The sequence below is a fragment of the Nesoenas mayeri genome (genome assembly GCF_963082525.1).
Source record: "Nesoenas mayeri genome assembly, chromosome: 20".
NCBI classification, from domain to species: Eukaryota; Metazoa; Chordata; class Aves; order Columbiformes; family Columbidae; genus Nesoenas; species Nesoenas mayeri.
Genome location: NC_137569.1, coordinates 5,917,196 through 5,936,751, shown reverse-complemented (window position 1 = coordinate 5,936,751; position 19,556 = coordinate 5,917,196). Strand labels below are relative to the sequence as shown.

The following is a 19,556-nucleotide window of genomic DNA, read 5'->3' as shown; positions in this document are numbered from 1 at the left end:
GCAAGTTTCTGCAGTCTGGTGCTAGCTTACAGTTTTTCAACACTATTTCACTTTCTCTCCTCTCCCTTCAACTTTGTTGAGCAGATACCCAGCAAAAACTCAGCCATCGCTACACGAGGCTTCTCTTTTAATTCTTCTTTAAATTTTTCTTCTTTTTTTTTAATTGTCTCTTTCCTCTGCTAGGCTTTGGCCACTGGAAAAGTGCCAGGGGGAGGGAATAGCTCTGGATGGCAGGAATCCCAGCAAAAACCGGTTTTGAACTTTAGACAGAGCTATAAAGATTCAGTGAAATCTGTGGACGTAGGTGCTTCGTCACAGAGAAGACAACAAAATCAGCAGAGAAGTGAAACCAGGAAGAGTAGGTTTCATTTTTTGATTCTTTGATATAAGAGGAGAGAACAAGTAACACTCTGTGGATGCTTTGTACCCCATTTCTGCTGTGCATCATTCTGGGGCTTAAATATTTAAGGATTTAATATTTCAAATATTGACATTTTAGCCCAGAGCTAGGAAGAAGAGTTGAGGTAAGTACTTTTCTCTGTCACACGGGGGGAATCTGAGATCTCCGCAGTCAGCTGGACTGTCCTGTTGCAACAAGCTAGAGGGGGGCTCATGGAACTGAATGGGAAAATTGCTCTAGTTAGTAGCAAAAATTAGCCCACGCTAATGTTGTTGCTGCTTTAGTTGTACCATAACTCAAAGCTACGAGGAGTAGAGCGACATTCCACAGCAGCATTAATGTGGGGGAGAGGGGGGAAGCTGTCCCAGGTGCAGAAGAGAAGCTCCTTGGAGGTTTTTGTGCCCTACAGCTCTCTGGCTTGATATTTGGTCACAAGAAAGGCAAATCTGTGCTACTGGAACCTGTCACAGGCGAGAGCTCTTCTAGGCACACTTTCATTTCTTTCCAGGTTCTTTTGTACCACATTTGTATTCTGTAGCATGGGGGCTAGATTTCATTCTAAGGAATTGGTTGAAATGTGACACAGATGCAGTTTGCCGCCATTTCCAAGGGTTCACTTGCAGTCTGTGTGTCAAGTGGCAATCAGCCAAGATTCAGCCGCCTTACTAGCAAGTGTGGCCAAATAGAGCTGAAAGTAGAAGGGTCAGTTGTTATTATTTATTGATTATTAATCAGTAAGATTACTGGATTGTTAAGATCAAGGTAAGGCTTCGCACAAGCCTTTTCTGAGTCATTATAGGAGTGAGGAGGGGCTGCACGGTCCAGGAATATGTGAGGGGATGGTGTTGAATGAAGTAACAAGCCTGGCTATAGAGAAACTGAGGCTGCTGCTATGTTAGGGACAGGTGACAGCAAGGTCCCTACAGCCCTTATGCTCAAGGACAGAAAAATAAACACTTGGGCACTGCGCACAAATTTGGGTTTTAAGCAAGCACACTTTTTGTGGAAGTGGAGGAAAAGCCCTGTTGCTCTCATCTCTGTAACTCAGTATATTTATTGTTCAAAGGATGGCCACTGTTTAGCTAATGTTTTTTAAGTCTTTGGAAGATTGATGTTTCAGCATAAATAGTAAGCAGATTTTTTACAATTGTTTCAGGCCCAGAATGGCTTCTGAAGGTGAACAACAGCAGAAAGTCTGGGTCGATTTAGAAACAGAGTATCCTGAAGTAGTTCTATGTGTTGGAAAAATACGTTTCGGTGAAAAAGCAAGAAAAAATATGCCAAAAAATTCCAAACAAGATCAAAAGTACACCCTTGCCCAAGCAGTGTGTGCTTTGCTGAACTCTGGAGGAGGTGTCATAAAAGCAGAGATTGAAAATGAAACTTACAACTTGGAGAGAGGTAATATTGGACCAGATTTAGAAGAGACTTTTCGGTCTCTTATTTTGTTTCCGGACTGGAGAGAATACCTGGACTTTGAACAGCGTGATAATTACCTTCTGATTTTTGTTAAAACCTGGAGCAGTAAAAACACAGCCTCTGCAAGTACAAAGCCACGTATCTGCAGCCTGAGTACTGGGTTGTACACAAAAGGTATTTCTTCTCTCTACCATGTGAGCACTAAAGAAGCATTTTCGTTCCTTGAAAGAAAGCAAGATAAAGCCAAGACAGAGATTAGCTCAGAACCACTTGTTAAAATCAGGAAGATACTGGCTGTTGAAAGAGACATGAATATTATAAACACTGTTGGCAAGTTGTTTAATAGGGACCAACTACAACATGGAGAGACATTGACTTTCACAGAGTCAGGACATGTGGAATTCAAGCACTACTCAACTGACAAATTTTTGAGTCGTGTCAAAGAGATATTGCCACAGTATATTGCTGGATTTGCAAACACAGCCGGCGGGTATTTATGGATCGGTGTGGATGATGACGGCAAAGTTCAGGGATTCAGCAGTGATGATGAGGACCTAGAAAAATTAAGTCTCCTAATCAATTCCATTCAAAATAAATTAACCCTGTTCCATTTCTGTGGGGAAGAATATACACACATCATAAGGTGCGAACACAAAATCTTCAAAGTGTACCGCGAGGCTGGAGATCATTGTGGCTATGTCTGTGCTGTGAAGATTCAGCCATTTACTTGCGTCGCATTTGCCGAAGACCCGGACTCGTGGCTGGTGGAAGGCAACACCATCAGGAAACTGAAAGCCAAAGAGTGGGCTGAGTGGATGACCGCTGCTGATCCAGGTCCAACAAAGCAGGACAATCCCTTTCCATTTTTGATATTTCCTTTTATTTTCTTGCTCCTCACCAGGCAGTGTTGTGTGCCTTAGATAGTCTTTACCTGCTTTTCAGTGTTCTTTGGGGGCCTGACCAAACTGAACCATTTGACTGCTTCAGGTCCTTGCTAAATACTTGTCTTTCTGCTGCTTACATTCCTTACTGTTCACTTCTGGCTGCAGCAGGTCCTGGTGACTGGCAGCTCATTAATGCCAATGTTAGTGCCTGCTTTTGCAGTGGGAGCTCTCCATACCTCCAACTGACCACTTTTGTGGTTAAACCCCAGTGCATGTGTTTTTATACATAGTCGCCGTAGTCTATGCCAATTGCCCTTTGCCTTCAAGCTTAATCTGTGCTTTCCATCTGCTTTTTAGGGGCATTCTCCACTGCTGCTGCTGGTCTAGTAAGTTGAGAGCTGTGGATGGATAAACTGTTCGTTGGCCACTTCTTGGGCAGTGAAAGTGGTATCACTAGCAGAGAGCGAGCTCACAACAGCAGCTAATGAGATAAGGAAACCAAGAGCAGCTCCACAGTCCCTGACCTGAGCCTGTTCTGTTGCTGATGAGCTGCTGTCCATGGGAGTTGCGAAGTTTCTGTCTATGCATTGCATTTGTTGTTTTAAAGAAGAGCAAAAGATCTAAAACCAGCATGGGGACAGCTTGTGGCTCTTGCACTAAGGGACAGCAAACACTTATGCTATATCAAGTGTCTTTATTTCTTTTTTTCCAGATCTTTCAAATTTTTCTGAGACCTTTAGGCTGGAGCTCAGTCTGGCAGAGGGGCCACCTCTTGCCAAGCCAGTTTATTCACACCAGGGCCTTGAGAGTGTTGATGATCTTTGTGAGCAGCTGTTTCCAGGTAGGTTTGCACATTGCTTTCACTCTTTGGTAGGTTCACAACATGAATCTCAAGGGAATGGTCAAGATCAAAGATAATTTTGAAGACATTCTTTTAACAGGGGCAGGAAATGGAAATAGTTTGCAGATCTGACAGCAGCATTGCACTCAAATGCCCAATGACCCTCTTCCCCAAGGACTGATCTTCTGCCAGCTATCGCTATGCGTACATGAGGGAGCTCAGCCATCTGAATGTCTCTGGGGACCGAGCACAGCCATGCCAACATCTTTTTGCAATCCGGTGAAAAATGGGAAGGACAGGAGGAGAAGGTCACTGGGAATCAGCCCAATGTAAATACATAAAAAGCCTGGGGCTGGAACCAGAGTGGAGAGTCTGCTGCTGGTTACATCCAACATTTCTGTGGTATTGCAAGATCAGCCAGGTGCTGAGGGACTTTTTATTGAGCCCTTATTGCTGCTTTGTTTACTCACTAGGTCTCCTAAACAAAGTTGGCAACAGCTGGTCATGTGCTGGCGTTTTTAGCAGAGGGACTAAGGCATGGCTAGGAAATGAGGATTGAGCTCCCTGAGGAGGCAGTCTTTACAAAAGAATCTGGAAATGCATGGCGTGATTAAGGGAAATTTTGAAGAAGCACAAAAGGTATTTCAGGCAGCTATGGTCTGTATTTGTAGCCTTTCACCAATATTAATTTCCACAGAATCATTTCAGAGGGCTGGATTTGCAAGTTTTATACTAACACTAACTATTTCTTCTGCTTTCCCTTGTTAGTGGAATCCCAGAGCATAGTATGTACTCCAGAAAAACTCACTGAAAATCTCCTCCAAGAGCATCAAGGACTGGATATTTTAATGAAAAATCAGTTGAAGCAGCTTTCTGAGGGAGTTCTGATATTTTCCAGAAGCTGGGCTGTTGACATTGGCTTGCCAGAAAACAAAGACATAATTTGTGATGTTCTTCTAATAGCCAAGGGCAGGCCACCTATCCTCTATACAATCTGTGAGCATCCTATCTCAAAGGATTTCTTTGAATACTCAAGACGCATAGCCTGGAAGCTGAAGGAGAAATTAGTGAACACGGGAGGCTATAGTCACAAATTGTGTGTCATACCAAAACTGCTGACTTTGCCTTCCGCAATTAGTGGTGGAAAAGAATGGGATCTGAATATTGAAGAAATGTATCCCCAAAACTACAGCCTAATCACCAGTGGCAACTTGAAGGATCTCTTACGTGCTCTCACGGTAGCTCTGCTGTCTTTCAAGTCCTTTTTAAGTGACCGTGTTGGTTCTGAGTTTCTGAACCTCTTGACCATGCAACAATACCAGGTGCTGTCAGAAAATCTTCACAAAAGCAAGAAGCTGTTTGTTTATGGTCTACCAGGAACAGGAAAAACTATAGTGGCCCTGAAGATCATAGACAAAATAAGAACAATGCTGCAGTGCACAAAAAATGAAGTTCTTTATGTATGTGAGAACCAGCCTCTCAGAGATTTTGTGTGGTAAGTGTGCTCCAGTTATTAATTTCAAGACCCTGTTACTTCACAAGCATTTTTAAGTAGGTGAGTACAGATCAGTATATTTGGTATGCTATTTGGTCCACCACCGTTGCAGTGTTTGAAGGTGGGATGTACTTTTAGTAAGGCTCAAATTCTTTTCTCGACATCCTGGGCATCTACCAATAGAAATGACTTCAATATCATGGACATTCACTTTGTTCTGTTAAAGCAAACCCAGTAGCTGGTAATGCAGAGATCAGTTTTAATCTACTTGTATTTTTTTCTGTAGGCAGAAAAACATTTGCCAAGCTGTGACAAGAAAAACCTTTTTGAAAGTAAACTTTGATGAAGTGAAGCACATAATAGTGGATGAAGCGCAGAATTTCCAAGCTGACGAAGGTAATTGGTATAGCAAAGCCTTGGCTATAACTTCATCCCCAGATCTCCCTGAGCCTGGCTTTTTCTGGATTTTCTTGGACTACTTACAGAAAAGTCACTGTTTCGAAACTGGTCTTCCAAGAGAAGAATGGCATGATCCTGTTGAGTCACTGACTAAAGTGGTTCGTAATGCAAGCAGTATCTATAGCTATCTAAAAGACCAGATGGAAAAGATTGTAGAGGACCCTACCCTAGATCTTCCCAAACAACGTTTGAAAAACTTGTTATGCAGAGCCACGTGTGCTCATGCTGTGCAAGGCTGTATTAAAATAGAAAGCAAACTAAGCGAAGAAGAAATAGCAAAATATGTGGCAGAACATTGTTATATGTACCTTAAAAAGGGTTACAGCAAGAAAGATATTGCTATTCTGTGCTACAGCGAAGCAGCAGTAAACATATACAATGGAATACTAGCATCAAAAATGGGAAAGTTCAATATATATTTAAGACAAATGAAGGGAGAGGTAGCACAGCATGCTATTATTGACAGTGTCCGTCGTTTCTCTGGCTTAGAAAGAAGCATTGTATTTGGTATTATTCCTCCATACTTTCCATTTCACATAGAAATTTTAAAAAATATATTAGTCTGTATAGCATCCAGAGCTAACTTAAATCTACACTTGCTATTTAGTCATTGAGAACAGGCCACCACCTTGGATCCCAACGTGATCCTGATCAGTAAAGAGTTATATATTTTTGAAATTACTTTATTCTATATCTGAAATCAAAGGATTTCCTTTGTAATGGCTGGTCCTCTCTAAATGCCCAGATGTTCCTGAGAAGCCTCTACAGTCCATTTTAAATCAGATGGTTTTAATGGTGCAATGATTAAAAGAGATACTTTGAATGTCAGTAGAATTCCATCATTCCCTCAAGGCTTCTTTCAAGGCTTTGCACAACCTGACACTCAGCCTTTGACCATGTGCAGGTGCGTTGCCAAGTGAAAGCCACTATGCCAAGGCTGGAAGACTTTCTGGCTTTCCCCAGCTCTCTCCTGTAGTCATCATACTGCTCAGAAGTTGCAAAACAGCGTAGGCATCCAGTGTTAAAAGCCTTTAAGACAGGCTCTATTCAGGTATCTAGGAAAATAATCATGGGGCCTTCTATCCATCTTTTAGCTAAGAAAAAGACAAATAAATGGCTTTTATGAAACTAGTTTCCCCACTCAATTTCAGCAACAGTCACTATGAGTTGGAAGAGCCCAGTTGCTCCAAAGAGGAGCTTTAGTGGCAGAAGAAAAACTTTCATAACCGCCCTTAGATACTAATGGCATTTTTTGTCTTGGTTTCAGACATGGTATTTAGATAAAATTCTCTGTGTAGAGTTAAATGCAAAGTACTTTTGAAAGACAGATCCAAAATTCCTAAAACTGGGTATCCAAAATTGAAGAGTGGTTGAAAATAAATCATATTGTGGTTCATTTGGTTTGGAAGAGCAGTCTGATATCCTCCTAGTGAGACTATAAAGCACCAATGATTTCACCAAATATGCTTACAATAAGATATTGCATGCAGCTGGAATCACCATCCAAATAAATTTCCCTTTTAAGTTAAAAATTCTTGCTTTACTAACTTCAGGAAGCTAGAGGCACTTTTCCATTTTTTTTTTCTTAATCAACATACAAGGAAAGACAATCCCTGTGGTTCCTTTCATAACCCCCAAACCTCAACACCTAATCATACCATGCCTAGGATTTATTAAGATCAAAATCATTTTAATTCACTTGAATCCACATTTAAATCATTGCTGAGTAAGATCTTTACTATCTGCTTAATTTTCTTGCCCCCAGGGATTAAAGCAAAGGACTGATTTCTTTTTTCTGTTTTCCATAGCATACATAAAGAATCTGTGCTTCAATATAATCATTTATATAATAAAGTGTAATGTAATGACCAGCTGGTACATTTTGCTTCTCAGTCTGCTTCTTCCATACATATTTTCAACATTCCCCATTGAGCCAAGGACCATCCTGGTGTGAACATCAGCATAACCTATTAGTGCCACCTCCTCGTACAGCCTTTCACGGTGACTTTGCATGTTCCTTTCAGTAGCACCGGACAGTTTGCAGGTTGTAAAAACTCAGCCTGTGCTACTGATCACTGCAGCTTCCTGAGCATGTGCAAGGCTGCAAGTGGGAGCTGCCTTAGATCCTTCATTTGCCTAATGAAAGCAGAACAGGAATTCCACATGGAACAAAGTAGTGAATTTATTAAGAGTTCACCTGCCATCCACACACTTCAGCACATCACTTAAGGTTGTTTTAAAAAAGTACCATAAATGACCAAAAAAAAAAAAGCACACAGCAAAAACCCAACTTATTTTCTGTCTACAGGACAGGAGGCATTTAACCCTCCCTGTTCCACCATTGCTAGAAATACCTGAAGTACCAAGGAGCTGTAGATTGGCACAGAACAAAGCTCAGCTGAGTTTCCCTCCAGCAGCCCTGGCACATTTCCATCACAACCACCCCCTTTACAGCTGGGCCTTGAAGCTTTCATCATCAGCTGAATGGGGGCACAGAAAGGATTTATACCATCTGGGAATTAATCAGATGGACGCTTCCCAAATTCCCCAGACAAATCCCACTCCTTCTGCTCATACAGTTTCTGATCCTCCACATTTGCCCACAAACTGTTCCATACCTTGACAATGGCACTAGATTCTCCTCATGGCTCTCACTTATCCACATTTGTCAATAGCTTTTTCCCCCTCACTCAGCCTTTTTTGGTACTTTCATTTCCTCACGCCTGAGAGAGAGGTTTGATCAGCCCATAATCCATGCACCTTGTGAGGCAATCACGTGCTACATTAATGATGTGCTGCTTCTTGGGCTCATCTTCTTGCTTGCCAACGTACGTCAGGATCTCCAGGAGCTCTGTCTCCACCAGCTTCTTGGCCAGCTCTTTGTCAGAGCTGATCAAGTTGAAAGCGATGACCAGCCCTCGGTGCTGTATTTCCATGTTCTCATGCAAGCAGAGCCTCTGCAGGATCTCAAGCCACTGGGTGGTCTTCAAGGGAGAGAGAGAGATCATCAGTATTAATCTGAATAATACCTCAACCAAGAAAAGTTTGACAAGGTATTTCTCAGCAGAAGGAATCGCAGACACACCTCTTCAATACTCGTGTCAGGTAAGGTTATTTGATTTTTTAACTAAGGAAACCTGACTCCAAACTTTTGAAACCAATTCTTCTTGACACTAAAGTCAGAAGCTTTCATGGCACTTTAATGTAGAATAATATTCTACATTCCCAACCTTGCCTGACAGTTGGCATCCTGACCTTAGCTTGAGGAATAGCTATATGAAAATGTTTCAGCTCTGAGATGAAGTCTCGTTTAAAGCAGATGGGTTTACTTTGTGCAGAGATGAACTAGAAGCATGCACACCCAGGTCTCCGCTTCACCGCTAAGTTTCTGACTATCAAACTGGTGGACTACACCTTCCTTTTTAGAGGCATTTTAATGACCAAGCCAGGTCCCTTCAAGGCTATGTCTACACTGCCGACTGGTGTTTGGTTTATGGTTTTAAACCATTTATCAGGTTTATGGTCTTACCACTTCAGTCATCTTCGAGCAGAGCTTCTTTTGTGCTGCTGTGAGCATGGCCAGGGCTCCTGCTGCCGCAACCTGGACTTTCTCATCATCCTCACCACACAGTAACACCACCAACTTCAGCCGGTCGTTGCCATCAGCCACAAACCGCTCTTGAACCTAAAAAAAACCCCAAAAAAACAAACCACGATATCCAGAGATAACACATTTAGGAATGCCTCATCGCATGGGCTCATAAACTAGGGCACGCAGTCAAGTCTGAGATGTCCCATGAGTTACCTCCTTGTTGATTGCCAGGTTGCACATGCACTCTGTGGCTGCCTGTCGAAGTTGGTCGTGATTCTCAAACATGTAGTTTTCAATATCTGGCAGGGCCCTCTCTTTGACTATCTTCATCCTGTGTGAAACACAGTCAAATAAAATACATCATGAGACAAGCAATAACCAACTTATAAAATATTAACTGTAAATAGGGGAGACCTTGAAACAAATCAGTGTCCACAGCACTGGGCTCATGAAATGTGGTTTATTCTGTATTTAATGCAGATTAGGTTCACGTCTTTCCTCTTTCTAGAGGAAAACATGCCACTCTCCTCTTCCCAGCTATCTTATGAATCTTTTAGTTCTACCAAAGGTAGCTCAAACTGACCAGTCTTCATAGTCCTACAAGAAAAGCATTGAACTGAATTTCACATTCACTTCCAGGGAAGAAATAAGGTCAAAAAGCAGTTAAACTCACCTAAGTTTATCACTTCTTCCCGCAAAGTTAGTGAGACCTAACAGAGCCTCATAATTCTGGAGACCATCTCTCTCAGTGTTCAGCAGGCTGACAAGTGGCCTCACTACCTCATACACCTAAAAAGAGACATGTCATTGCTTTTTCAGCTCTCAGCAACTTTCATTTGTTAAAGGAATTATCAAATATTTTTAAGCTTACCCTCTCCCCTGGGAATGCCATGTCTGGATTGGAGATAGCAGCAATTTTTGCCAGAGCGTGAGAAGCCTTTATCTTGCCAACATCCGTGCCTTCCACAGCCAGAGGTATCAGGGCCTAGTGACACACAGCAAAGCATTCAATGTCCCTTGACAAGATTTAAAGGATGGCATAAATACACTAAAATAGGTTACAAATATCCTAAAGATGTGTCTGTTGAACAAATGGGTCTGTAGCCCACAGAGATATTTTTCTTTTGTTCTCAAATAGGCATCACACCAGAGCTTGTAGATCACATACAGTTGTTTCAAGACTGCTTCTTTGGAGACTTGCAGAGACAGGCCTGGGGTGTCAGTCTGGACCCCAGGGGCTACCAAAATGTCTCATACTTTCCTGCCACATTGCAGGCTCCCAACAGACATCAACTGCACATCAGGTTGGGCTACAAACACAAAATTAATCACCTTTCCACCACCTTGAGCGACAATGGTCCCACGGTCCTTGGGGTCTTCACACAAGGCAAGAAACACCCTGCAGAAACACAGCATTGCTTAGAGGAACAGCCCCACGGGAAGGCAACCACCCACGTCCCTCATGGAAGGGGGCTGAGGCTTTGCAGCGGTGCCAGATCCATTGGGTAAATTCCAGATGTTTAATGCAGTGGCCACAGCACTTTGGGAGGAAGCAATAAACAGCATGTTCCAAATGAAACCAATGCAGGGGAATAAAAGATCAAATTGCACCCTAGCAAGCCAGCTTCAAGGTCAGAATGTGGATTTTTATGACACTGCTTAAGTAAAACTTTGCTTTTAAATCTTTTCTCCACCTCCCTTTCATCCCTCCCCCATATGCACCACCCCACAAAGCAAGGAGCCAGCCCAGGTCTCCATCTCAGTGGCACATGGGCTGGCCAGTACTGCCAGCTCCCATGACAGCAATGAATGCACCTGGCGATGAGCTCCTTGCTCTGGTCCGTCAGGATGGCACTGTCCGCCTTCACCATGCAGGCCAAGGCAGAGACAACACCAGCTTTCAGCAATCGCTTCACCCGCTTCACCACAAAATCCTTCTTGTCCTGAGGAGGGACATTGGAAAGGGATTAGTCCCTGAAAGCCACCATCCTGCCAACTAAAGTCAAGCCTGGTGAGAGAGCAAAGCAACTTCAGCCTCGGAGACAGAGACCTGAGCTCTGTGACACTGGATGCACCAACGAAAATCTTCAGATGCAACCTACCTTTGGATGCTCCTCTGGCACGTGCTGCTTGGAGAATTTTGCCAGTTGCACCAGCTCTGGGACCAGCTCCTTGGTGTCATAACTGTTGGTACAGTTCACCAGCGCAGAAGCCACGGAATACAAGATAGTCTTGTCACTTGTCTGCACAGAAAAATAAAGGATTATGTGAGGGTGAGGAGGACACAATAGGAAAACAGGTCTCTTTGGACTGCCATCATGGTGGTTTGCACTAGCTGAAGTGTTCTTAGGCTTATCCCAAGCTTTATAGCCCACGACAAGGAAAACCAAAAGTTTTTATGGCCAAACACGCTGTTTGACATTATCAGGTGCTGTCAACACCTTGATGCTTTTGGTTTTCATGCAGTTGCTGACAGTAAAGATCAGTCTTCCTCAGCCTGGGGAGAAGAGCAGGATGATAACCTTGAGGTGCCCCCATGAAACAGGCAAAACTGCAGTTTTGCTAAACTAGAGGTGAGAGGTTGGGGTCACAGCTCCTCCTGCTTGGGGGTACAGCGTTGGGCTGGAGAGCTGGGAGAACTTGATGCTACCAGAGGAACGAGGAAACAGGGTAAGGAGACAGACCTTGGCCAATTCAAACATAGCTTGCAGGGCTGGCTCATCTTCCACAAAGTCATCTTTCACATCTGCATCGAGGGTTAGGTACGCCAGCCCTTCCACAGCCCATTTCCTGGTGCGGGCATCAATGCTGGTGTTGCACAGCCATCTGGAAGAGAGAAAAACATCTGTTTTTATCTCAGGAGCCAAGGACTAATTCATCTGGGAGAAGGAGGAAAACACATATTGAGACCGTTTCAGGCCCAAACATGTCCTGAGGTTCTGCTGCACCTCCTAAAGACTGTGGGTGCTTCTCCTGAAACATGATGATCTTCCCATGACCTGGCTTGAGGGATCTAAATGCTGCAAGGAAAGAGCAGCACAGCTACCCAGCACTGCTTTGCCTTCACCATCATGTGAAACATGGAATACCCCGTTATCTGGTTCCAGCAGCAATGATCACCCATTCAGTCACTTCCCACCTCCTTGGCTTGTCCACCTGGTAAATTCACCTTCAGAAGATACTTGTGCATATTCTAGATGACAGTGGCTAGGCTGTGCCATTCTGACAAAAAGGGAGGGACCATGTCTGGTGTCTCACATGGGAAGTGAGTGAGGGGAAAAGGCTTGTGTGGATATAGGCAGGAGGAACACATGGTTGCTTGAGGCACAGAAGAGCTCCAGGTCCCAGTGCAATGGGCCCTGGGGGCACTATCAGCTGTCAGGCTGCAACAGTAAATTAAGGCAACATGTGGGCAGGATCTCTGCAAAATATAATATGCTCCTTCCCCCAAAGTATGGAACAACAGAAGGAAAAAGAATAAAATCACCCACTTTCGGCACTGCTTGGCTAGCTTCTCAGTGGAGCCCTCAGCAAACTGCCGCAGTGCATAATCTGTACCTCCTGCTGAGCCCAGCTTGCAGAGACCCTGAGGGGGATGAAGAGGATACACCAGTGAGAAAGGTTCATTAACTCAGTTATCACAGCCTAATCCCATATCTCAAGTTTGAGGTCAGGTCTAACAAAGAGGAAGCATCCTGATACCCCATAGATCATTCATCTTGTAGCACAGCAAAGTGAGGTTTTGTGCTCTTATTGGGTGTCTTTAATGGAGGATTAACCAGTTTTGACATCCAAGTTCCCAATAATCCACATGTTCTCCTGGTCTGCCACCTCGCCCTTCCTTGCAGGGGAAGCACCATAAACCATTCCCCAGCTGAGGTGAGGGAACCCAACATGTTCCCAGGACCTGTCCCCACTCTTAGGTCCAGGGTTTAAGCTGGTGAGTGTTGCAGGTGTTAAAGGCAGGGGCTGCTGTCCTTACCACCAGCGCTCGGATTTTGATCTTCTCATTCTTGGTCTTCTTATAGATCTCCTTCAGGAGCGTCACCCCATTGGAGATGATGAAGGTGGCCCGGCTCAGCTTGGTGGAGGCGTGGATGAGAGCTTCCACAGCCACCAGCTGGTCAATCTCCCTCTCAGACCCACACAGGGCAACCATCATCTCCATGACTCCCTTCATGCTAAGCAACTTGTTGCCCAAGTCAAAGGGCCCTTGCAGAACTCCAGACACCATCTGGATGGCATGGAGCGTCTTATCCATGTCCTGGGGGTCAACTTTGCTCCTGCAAGGGATATACAGAGTCAGCACATGGAGCAGCAGTTGCTCACAGTTAACATTAATCCCTTGAGCAGTGACCATCCCCCCTCAGATCAGGAGCTGAAATATATAGATATTTGGGACACAGGTGAGCCAAAATTCATGTAAATACACATGATTCAGCAGGTAGGAGTTACCATGTGAGAATCTGAGGACCCCAGCTGAAGGATCCAGCAGGATCTCAAGCACATAATTATCTCCCAGGGCCTCAATTTGGCAATCTAACTGGATTTGAAGTGCCTCATCTCATCCTTAAGACCTCCCCGGGCCAGCCCTGACTCACTTGATGTACTCCTCGCAGATCACCCGGTAGTTGTCACGCTCCGGGTCGCAGCGTAGGTCATCGTACAGTTTATTTAGGAGGATGGAGGCCGTCAGCTGGGTGTTCTCTGTCAGCGGCAGGCAGTCAGGCATCTCTGGAATCTGCCCTACCACTTTCAGTATCTTTTTTAAGCCTGGAAACAATGGAGAGATACCACTGTTAGAGGAGAGAGGGGCTGTACAAAAACTCAAGATACTATTTGCTGGTTTCTTGCAGTGAAATAACCAGATTGGGCAGTTTTCAATTACTTTGCAGCTGAATCACATAAGCCTTAAACAAAAAAGGCACTCGGATATTTACTGGGGAAGAGCTTCTGCTGTTGAGATAACAGGTTTGTGGCATCAGGCTTTTAAACAGCTCTCAGAGCAGATAAACAAAACTGTGGGTTTTGTTCCTGGCTGGATGAGTTATTTTTGTCAGGAGACATGAAACCTACTGACCTCCGAGGGTAGAAGATTTGACTGAGTCAGTGACTTTCAAGTGATTCTGGTTATCTTAACCCTCCTTTTGCTAAAGTGTTATTAAATAAACTTCCACCAAAATGTAACACATGTGCATTGGAATTAATATAAAAACGCACCCCACAAAAATTCCTCATCACCTTCCAGTTTTTATAAGTGACTAGTTTAAGGATTCAGCAAGCTCATCCTGTTTAAGTCAAATCTTACTTACTATATCAAATACATTGGAATAAACTAACCATAAAAGTTGTCAGTCCTTTAGAAACCAAAAAGTTCTTGCTCTCATACAGTTTATTTTTCCTCTTAATCTTAGACTTATCAGCAGTAAACAATTTCAAGTTTGCTCCAGGATTACGTGCACCAAAAGAAGCCAGAGGGGGTTCATTTGATGGAGAGGATCAATTCTACAGATATTCAGGCAAGAATACACAGTCCCACATCTCCCAAACCAGGACAAGGATGAGGGGAAGGACTCACCGTTGTCGATGACAAAGGTGGTCCTGCTGTTGTCATGGTCTTTCAGGTCCTTTCTCGGTATATTCTTGTTGAGGAGGTTGAGAGCTCGGTCTCGTCCCTGCCCAGATACGTTCTTACTGACCAGCATATCCAGCAAACGCATCGTGATCATCTTCAAGTCCTTTTTACTGTCTACACAGAAGCAAGGCAGTAGCAGCCAGTTACAAGAAATTACCTTGGAAAGCTGGTGAACCCAGTGAAAATCATTCAAAGCCATCACATGGCTGGAACTTGGGTATCCAAATTAGCACCACGAGGATAAGGGCTGTGTGCAGGTTGTGATTCTGGGCAGCTGGAGGGTAAAGCCCCCGCTTTGAAGGAATAAGGGGACATCCCAGGAGCAGAGCCCTCCCTGCTCACCCCACATCTCCTCCAGCAAGACTGAGGCACCACCAGGTTTTTCGCCCTTACCCAGCACCACGGCCGCCTCCTTCCCGTGCTGCTCCTCCTTCCCCTGGCCCAGCAAGCAGTCGGTGATGGTCTGCAGCAGGTTGCAGACAGCCAGTGAGATTTCTTCATTGTCTACCGACATCCACATGCAAATGTTGTCGATGCCCAGGTAGTGGAGGATGGCGGTGGCCTGGTCCCAGAAAGGAGAGAACAGCACAGCCATTAGCCAAGGGCACGAGCCTTTCCCTTCTATATGCTTCAGAAAGGTCAGGCTCAACTTGTGCAATAAAAGGATTTGCCTGGGTGAATCCCAAGTCAGTTTTGCTTTTCATCCTTATATTCATTGATAAAACTCCTAAAATGTAGAATTGCTGGTGATGCAGACTGTTTCCGACGAGGACATTTTGATGAGCACAGCTGGATGTGGAAGAGATTGTTAACACAGAACCTGTTTGGTGCAAAAAGCCATTGTAGTTGCCTCCAGTCCTTTGCACCATCACATTGACATGCACATGCATTTTGCATGTGTCCATCTACTGTTTCCAACCACAAGACACACACAGGGCTGCTTATGAGCTGGTTTAGACTATATAAAAACTGTCTTGGTGTTGAGTAAGATATTACAAGTAAGGTATTTTTTTTCCCGCTGCTCACAAACTATTGCAACTTTCCACTCACCCTGGTTCAAGGCAATAGCAGTGAAGGTCCCAAGCACCCCATTACCTACCCGAGCCTTATGTCCTGTGCACATCCCTGAAAGTGTCCGCACAGCTGCCAGGATCAGCTCAGGATTTTTGGTTTCTATCAGCTGCAGCAGCAAACTGACCCCGTTGTTCTGGAAAATCCTCTCGGCACCAGCTTCTTCCCGCCCCAGGACGATGAGGTTGTTGGCAGCCTGGGTGGGAGACAGAAAAATCAGGGCTCAGCAGCACATCCCTGCCAGCAGCCCCCAAAACTTCCATGCAGCTCTGGGGTGTCCCGGTGGGAGCTGTGGGGTGACCATCTCCTGATGGGAGCAGTGGACCAGCTGTGACTCCACCAGGGAGTTTCTCCAGGTGCATATGCGGGTTGGTTTTGCTCTGCTCAAGAAAAGCGGGTCACTGCTTGGAGGGAAACATGGGGAAGGTGGTAGAGATGGGCACAAGCAGACACCCAGTCTGATCCCACCTTTGGTATTTTGGGAGGTTGCTCCAGCTTCCCACAGCACAAGGGTGATGCCTTTTTGGGGCATTTCTCCACTCAGTTGTCTCTCTCTCCCCAGCTCCTCACCTCATCCTCCATCCGGGAGAGGTGGGGAAAGGAACAGAGATTTCTGCTCCTTGGGACAGCCTCTGACATTAACCAGCAACTTTGTCAAGTCCAGCAGAGTTCTCACCTTTTCTCGCTTTTCTTTCTCACTGTTCTCATCCAGCAGGATTTCAAACATCTTCTGCACCCTCGAGTCCGTGGAGAACTGAATGCGCAGCTGTGCCAACAGAGAGTGTGTGGAGCATCAGAGGGAGAAAAATGAAGGAGCAGTTTTCCTTTACCACTTCAAGGATATCACACACCCTCAAGCCAGAGACTATCAAAGGTGAATAACAAAACGGGCATTGCTTCTCAATGATCAGCATCGATTACCCACCTCAGACTCATAGGCAAGGGCAGAGCCAAGCCTAACCCATCAGCTGAGACCTCATGGTATGTAAAGTTGCAGGAACTTCCTCACAGCACCCCCGCAAAGGTAACTAAGACAATGTGGCAATGGCCAGACTCAGTCCACAGCTGGTCCAGTTCCTCGCAAGGACCTTACAAAGACATTCAGGACCAGGCCAGCCTCAGTAGCGAGCTGCCACACTTTCCAGTTTAACCATTCAATCAGATTTAAGTGCGACAAGTGTGAACTTCCAGTTAACGAAGCCTATTTTTCCCCCTACATTGTTACAAGTTTCCAATATGACCAACAATCCATCAGCACGACCCAGAGCACAGAGTTCCCACTCCTGCTCTGTGGACCTGGGACGGCTCCCCCGGCATTTACCTTCTCCTGGATGTTGGCCCCCAGTCTCCTCAGGGTCTCCTGGAAGTTTTTGTTGCGGGGTTCAATGGTGGCACATTTCTGGGCATCTTTGAATGCTTGGTCCAATTTCCCCAATTTCTCCAGAGCTTGGCTGCGCCGGTACAAGGCCTTGATATCCGAAGCGTTGATGTCAATAGCTGGGAAAAATCCAAAACACCAGGCATCGGTTCGCTTCTCGAAAATCCTCTGTGTGAACTGTGATTTGCTTTACAGTGACTACAGCTCCTTGAGACATAGTTGTTAATATTCTGAGTGAATTGGTACCTGGTCAGCATCAATCGCACTGGTGCACCTTCTTTTGTGCTTTATCCATTAATTCCCTTGTGGCCTCAGCACTTAGGTGTTAGTGGATGTTGTGGGATAAGACCAGAGTGCCCCAAAAGCAAATGCAAGAGCAAGTTGGAGCAAACACACCCAACAACACAGTTCTTTCCTCAAACAGCCCCTTCCTTACCTCTAGATGCATCTGAGGCCGCCTTGGCGTATTCCTCCTGTTAAACCAGAGGGGAGGAGTGATTTGTTAGCTTGGGATTAGCAGGGCATGTCCCCATTGCTGATGCACACTGAGGCCTCTCTGTTCCCACTCACTAACAGAACACTCCAGTGAAACCAGAAGGAAAGATGGGGCTGAGGTACCTTTCAACCAGTGATGGGGGTGAGGCAACAACAGGCTGTCAAAAGCTTTTGTTTCAAAGTGGTTTAATGGAACTACCTCTGACCCAAACGGGTGTGCTCAGCCCCACCAAGATTGAAGCAGAGAGGGAGACTTACAGCTCCAGGACAAGCCCAGAACAAACAATTTCAGACCAGTTTGCAAACACCATATTTATTAAATAGACAAACCCCACTGTCCACAGCTGGTGAGCACCCTTGGCTGCCTCCCTGCTGTTCTCCCCTCAGTCAATGTCTGGGCAAACCAGGAGCTTTCCTCACCTTTTTGAGGTAACACGCTGCCCTGTTCCGGTACAGCACTGCCTGCAGCGCCTTGTCCTTGTTGAGCTTTATGGCCTGAGTGTAGCTTTGAACGGCTTTCTCATAGTTGCTGGCCTGAAAATATTTATTGCCCTCCTCTTTCAGCTGGATGGGATCCTCCATCTGGAGACCTTTAAGGAAAGAAGTATCAATTTGTGTCCCATTTTCAGCTGCCTGTGTCACCAGGGTCATCTGCCTACTCCCCCAAGCTGAGCTTCACCACGAGACTGACATATAATTAACACACACATTAATAAATGCAGCTTACCAGGCTGAGGAATCTGGAGAATGAAGACCTAAATTGCTGTGGCTTCTCAGAAGCTTTTCCCACGGCTGTAGATCCTTAAGAGTCAATTAATAAAGGAAAGAAAAACAATGAAAACCAAAGAATTAAAGAAGTTTGCCAGCAGCATGGAGGGTCTGTGTGGCTCAGGAAAAAAAGCTTACCTCCCACTCCAAGTTTGGGCAGGACCTGGCAGCTCCTGCTGCCTGTCAGTGTCACCTGTCACTGCAGCCTGTCCCCTCCTTGTCCCCCCATGTGCTATATAGTGGCTGGGGAGGGCGGTGAGCCAGGGTCCCCACAGGCAGCCCAACCCAGGGGGACCTGCGTACAAGGGGCAGCACCTCTCTGCAGTGAGACAGGACCCTCTCCCACCCACCGGGGCAAATCCCAGCTTCCCTCTGCCCATGGAGCTGCACAGGGTGTGGGGAGTGGGAACGAGGCATTTCATGCCAAAAAAAGCCCATGGCTGGGACGGCTGACCCCCATCGCAGTGCTCGGACCCTTTTCCCTTTCTATTTTGGGAAACATGAGACAGCTGAGCTTCAGGGACAAGGGGCCCCATGCCAGCAGCTGCAGCAGCACCCAGCACCTTCCAGAACACCCTGGGACAAACAGAGAACTCAGACCCCTCCTCCTGCTCCTTGAAGGGCTTTTTGGAGCCCACCCCACTGAAAATCCCACCCACGTCAGCCTTGCCACCTCCCCTAACACTGGAGTGTACTGGCCCACTGCTGTGATGAGTGTCTCAGGTCTCAGAATGACACTGGTACACAGAGCAGCACTGAGCACCAAAAGAGCTGAGCCTTTCAAACCCTCTTGTTTCCTAGGGATCACAGTCAGGAATTCTACTTCGTGACTTCTCTCTCTCTCAAAACACAGGCCTTGCCTTCCTGAGTGTACCCACAAGCAGCCCAGCCAAAAATTAAATGGGGGAACTGGCAGCAGGGATGGGGAAATGATCCAGGGGAGAAGGAGCTGACCAGTATCAGCTCAATTACCCCAATCAGGCTTATTCCACAGAGCTGAGCTATAGCAGACAATGCACTTCCACATTGAGACACTGCCAAGAGAAAGTCAATTTGCTTTAATACCAATGATCTTGTGGCTTGTTGAGCTTATGCAGCAAGAATTGGCACAAGACTGCC

The 19,556-nt window shown here is 45.5% G+C and overlaps 2 protein-coding genes across 2 annotated transcripts; one reads left to right on the top strand and one right to left on the bottom strand.

The window, feature by feature from the left end:
• Positions 1–1,563: 1,563 nt before the first annotated feature.
• On the top strand, positions 1,564–7,283 carry SLFN13 (schlafen family member 13; the record flags this gene model as incomplete). The annotated part of the gene is made up of 4 exons (XM_080356851.1): positions 1,564–2,621; positions 4,443–5,039; positions 5,326–5,612; positions 7,264–7,283. The coding sequence occupies 4 exons, from the start codon at positions 1,564–1,566 to the stop codon at positions 7,281–7,283; spliced, it is 1,962 nt and encodes a 653-aa protein (XP_080212977.1).
• A 932-nt stretch (positions 7,284–8,215) lies between these two features.
• On the bottom strand, positions 8,216–18,251 carry UNC45B (unc-45 myosin chaperone B; the record flags this gene model as incomplete). The annotated part of the gene is made up of 19 exons (XM_080357073.1): positions 8,216–8,482; positions 9,028–9,183; positions 9,304–9,421; positions 9,764–9,879; positions 9,962–10,075; positions 10,423–10,489; positions 10,906–11,033; positions 11,193–11,333; positions 11,775–11,916; positions 12,582–12,676; positions 13,073–13,373; positions 13,692–13,863; positions 14,669–14,839; positions 15,119–15,287; positions 15,825–15,992; positions 16,473–16,562; positions 17,118–17,293; positions 17,611–17,647; positions 18,090–18,251. 19 exons carry the CDS (start codon positions 18,249–18,251, stop codon positions 8,216–8,218), a joined length of 2,790 nt encoding a protein of 929 aa, XP_080213199.1.
• Between the last annotated feature and the right edge of the window lie 1,305 nt (positions 18,252–19,556).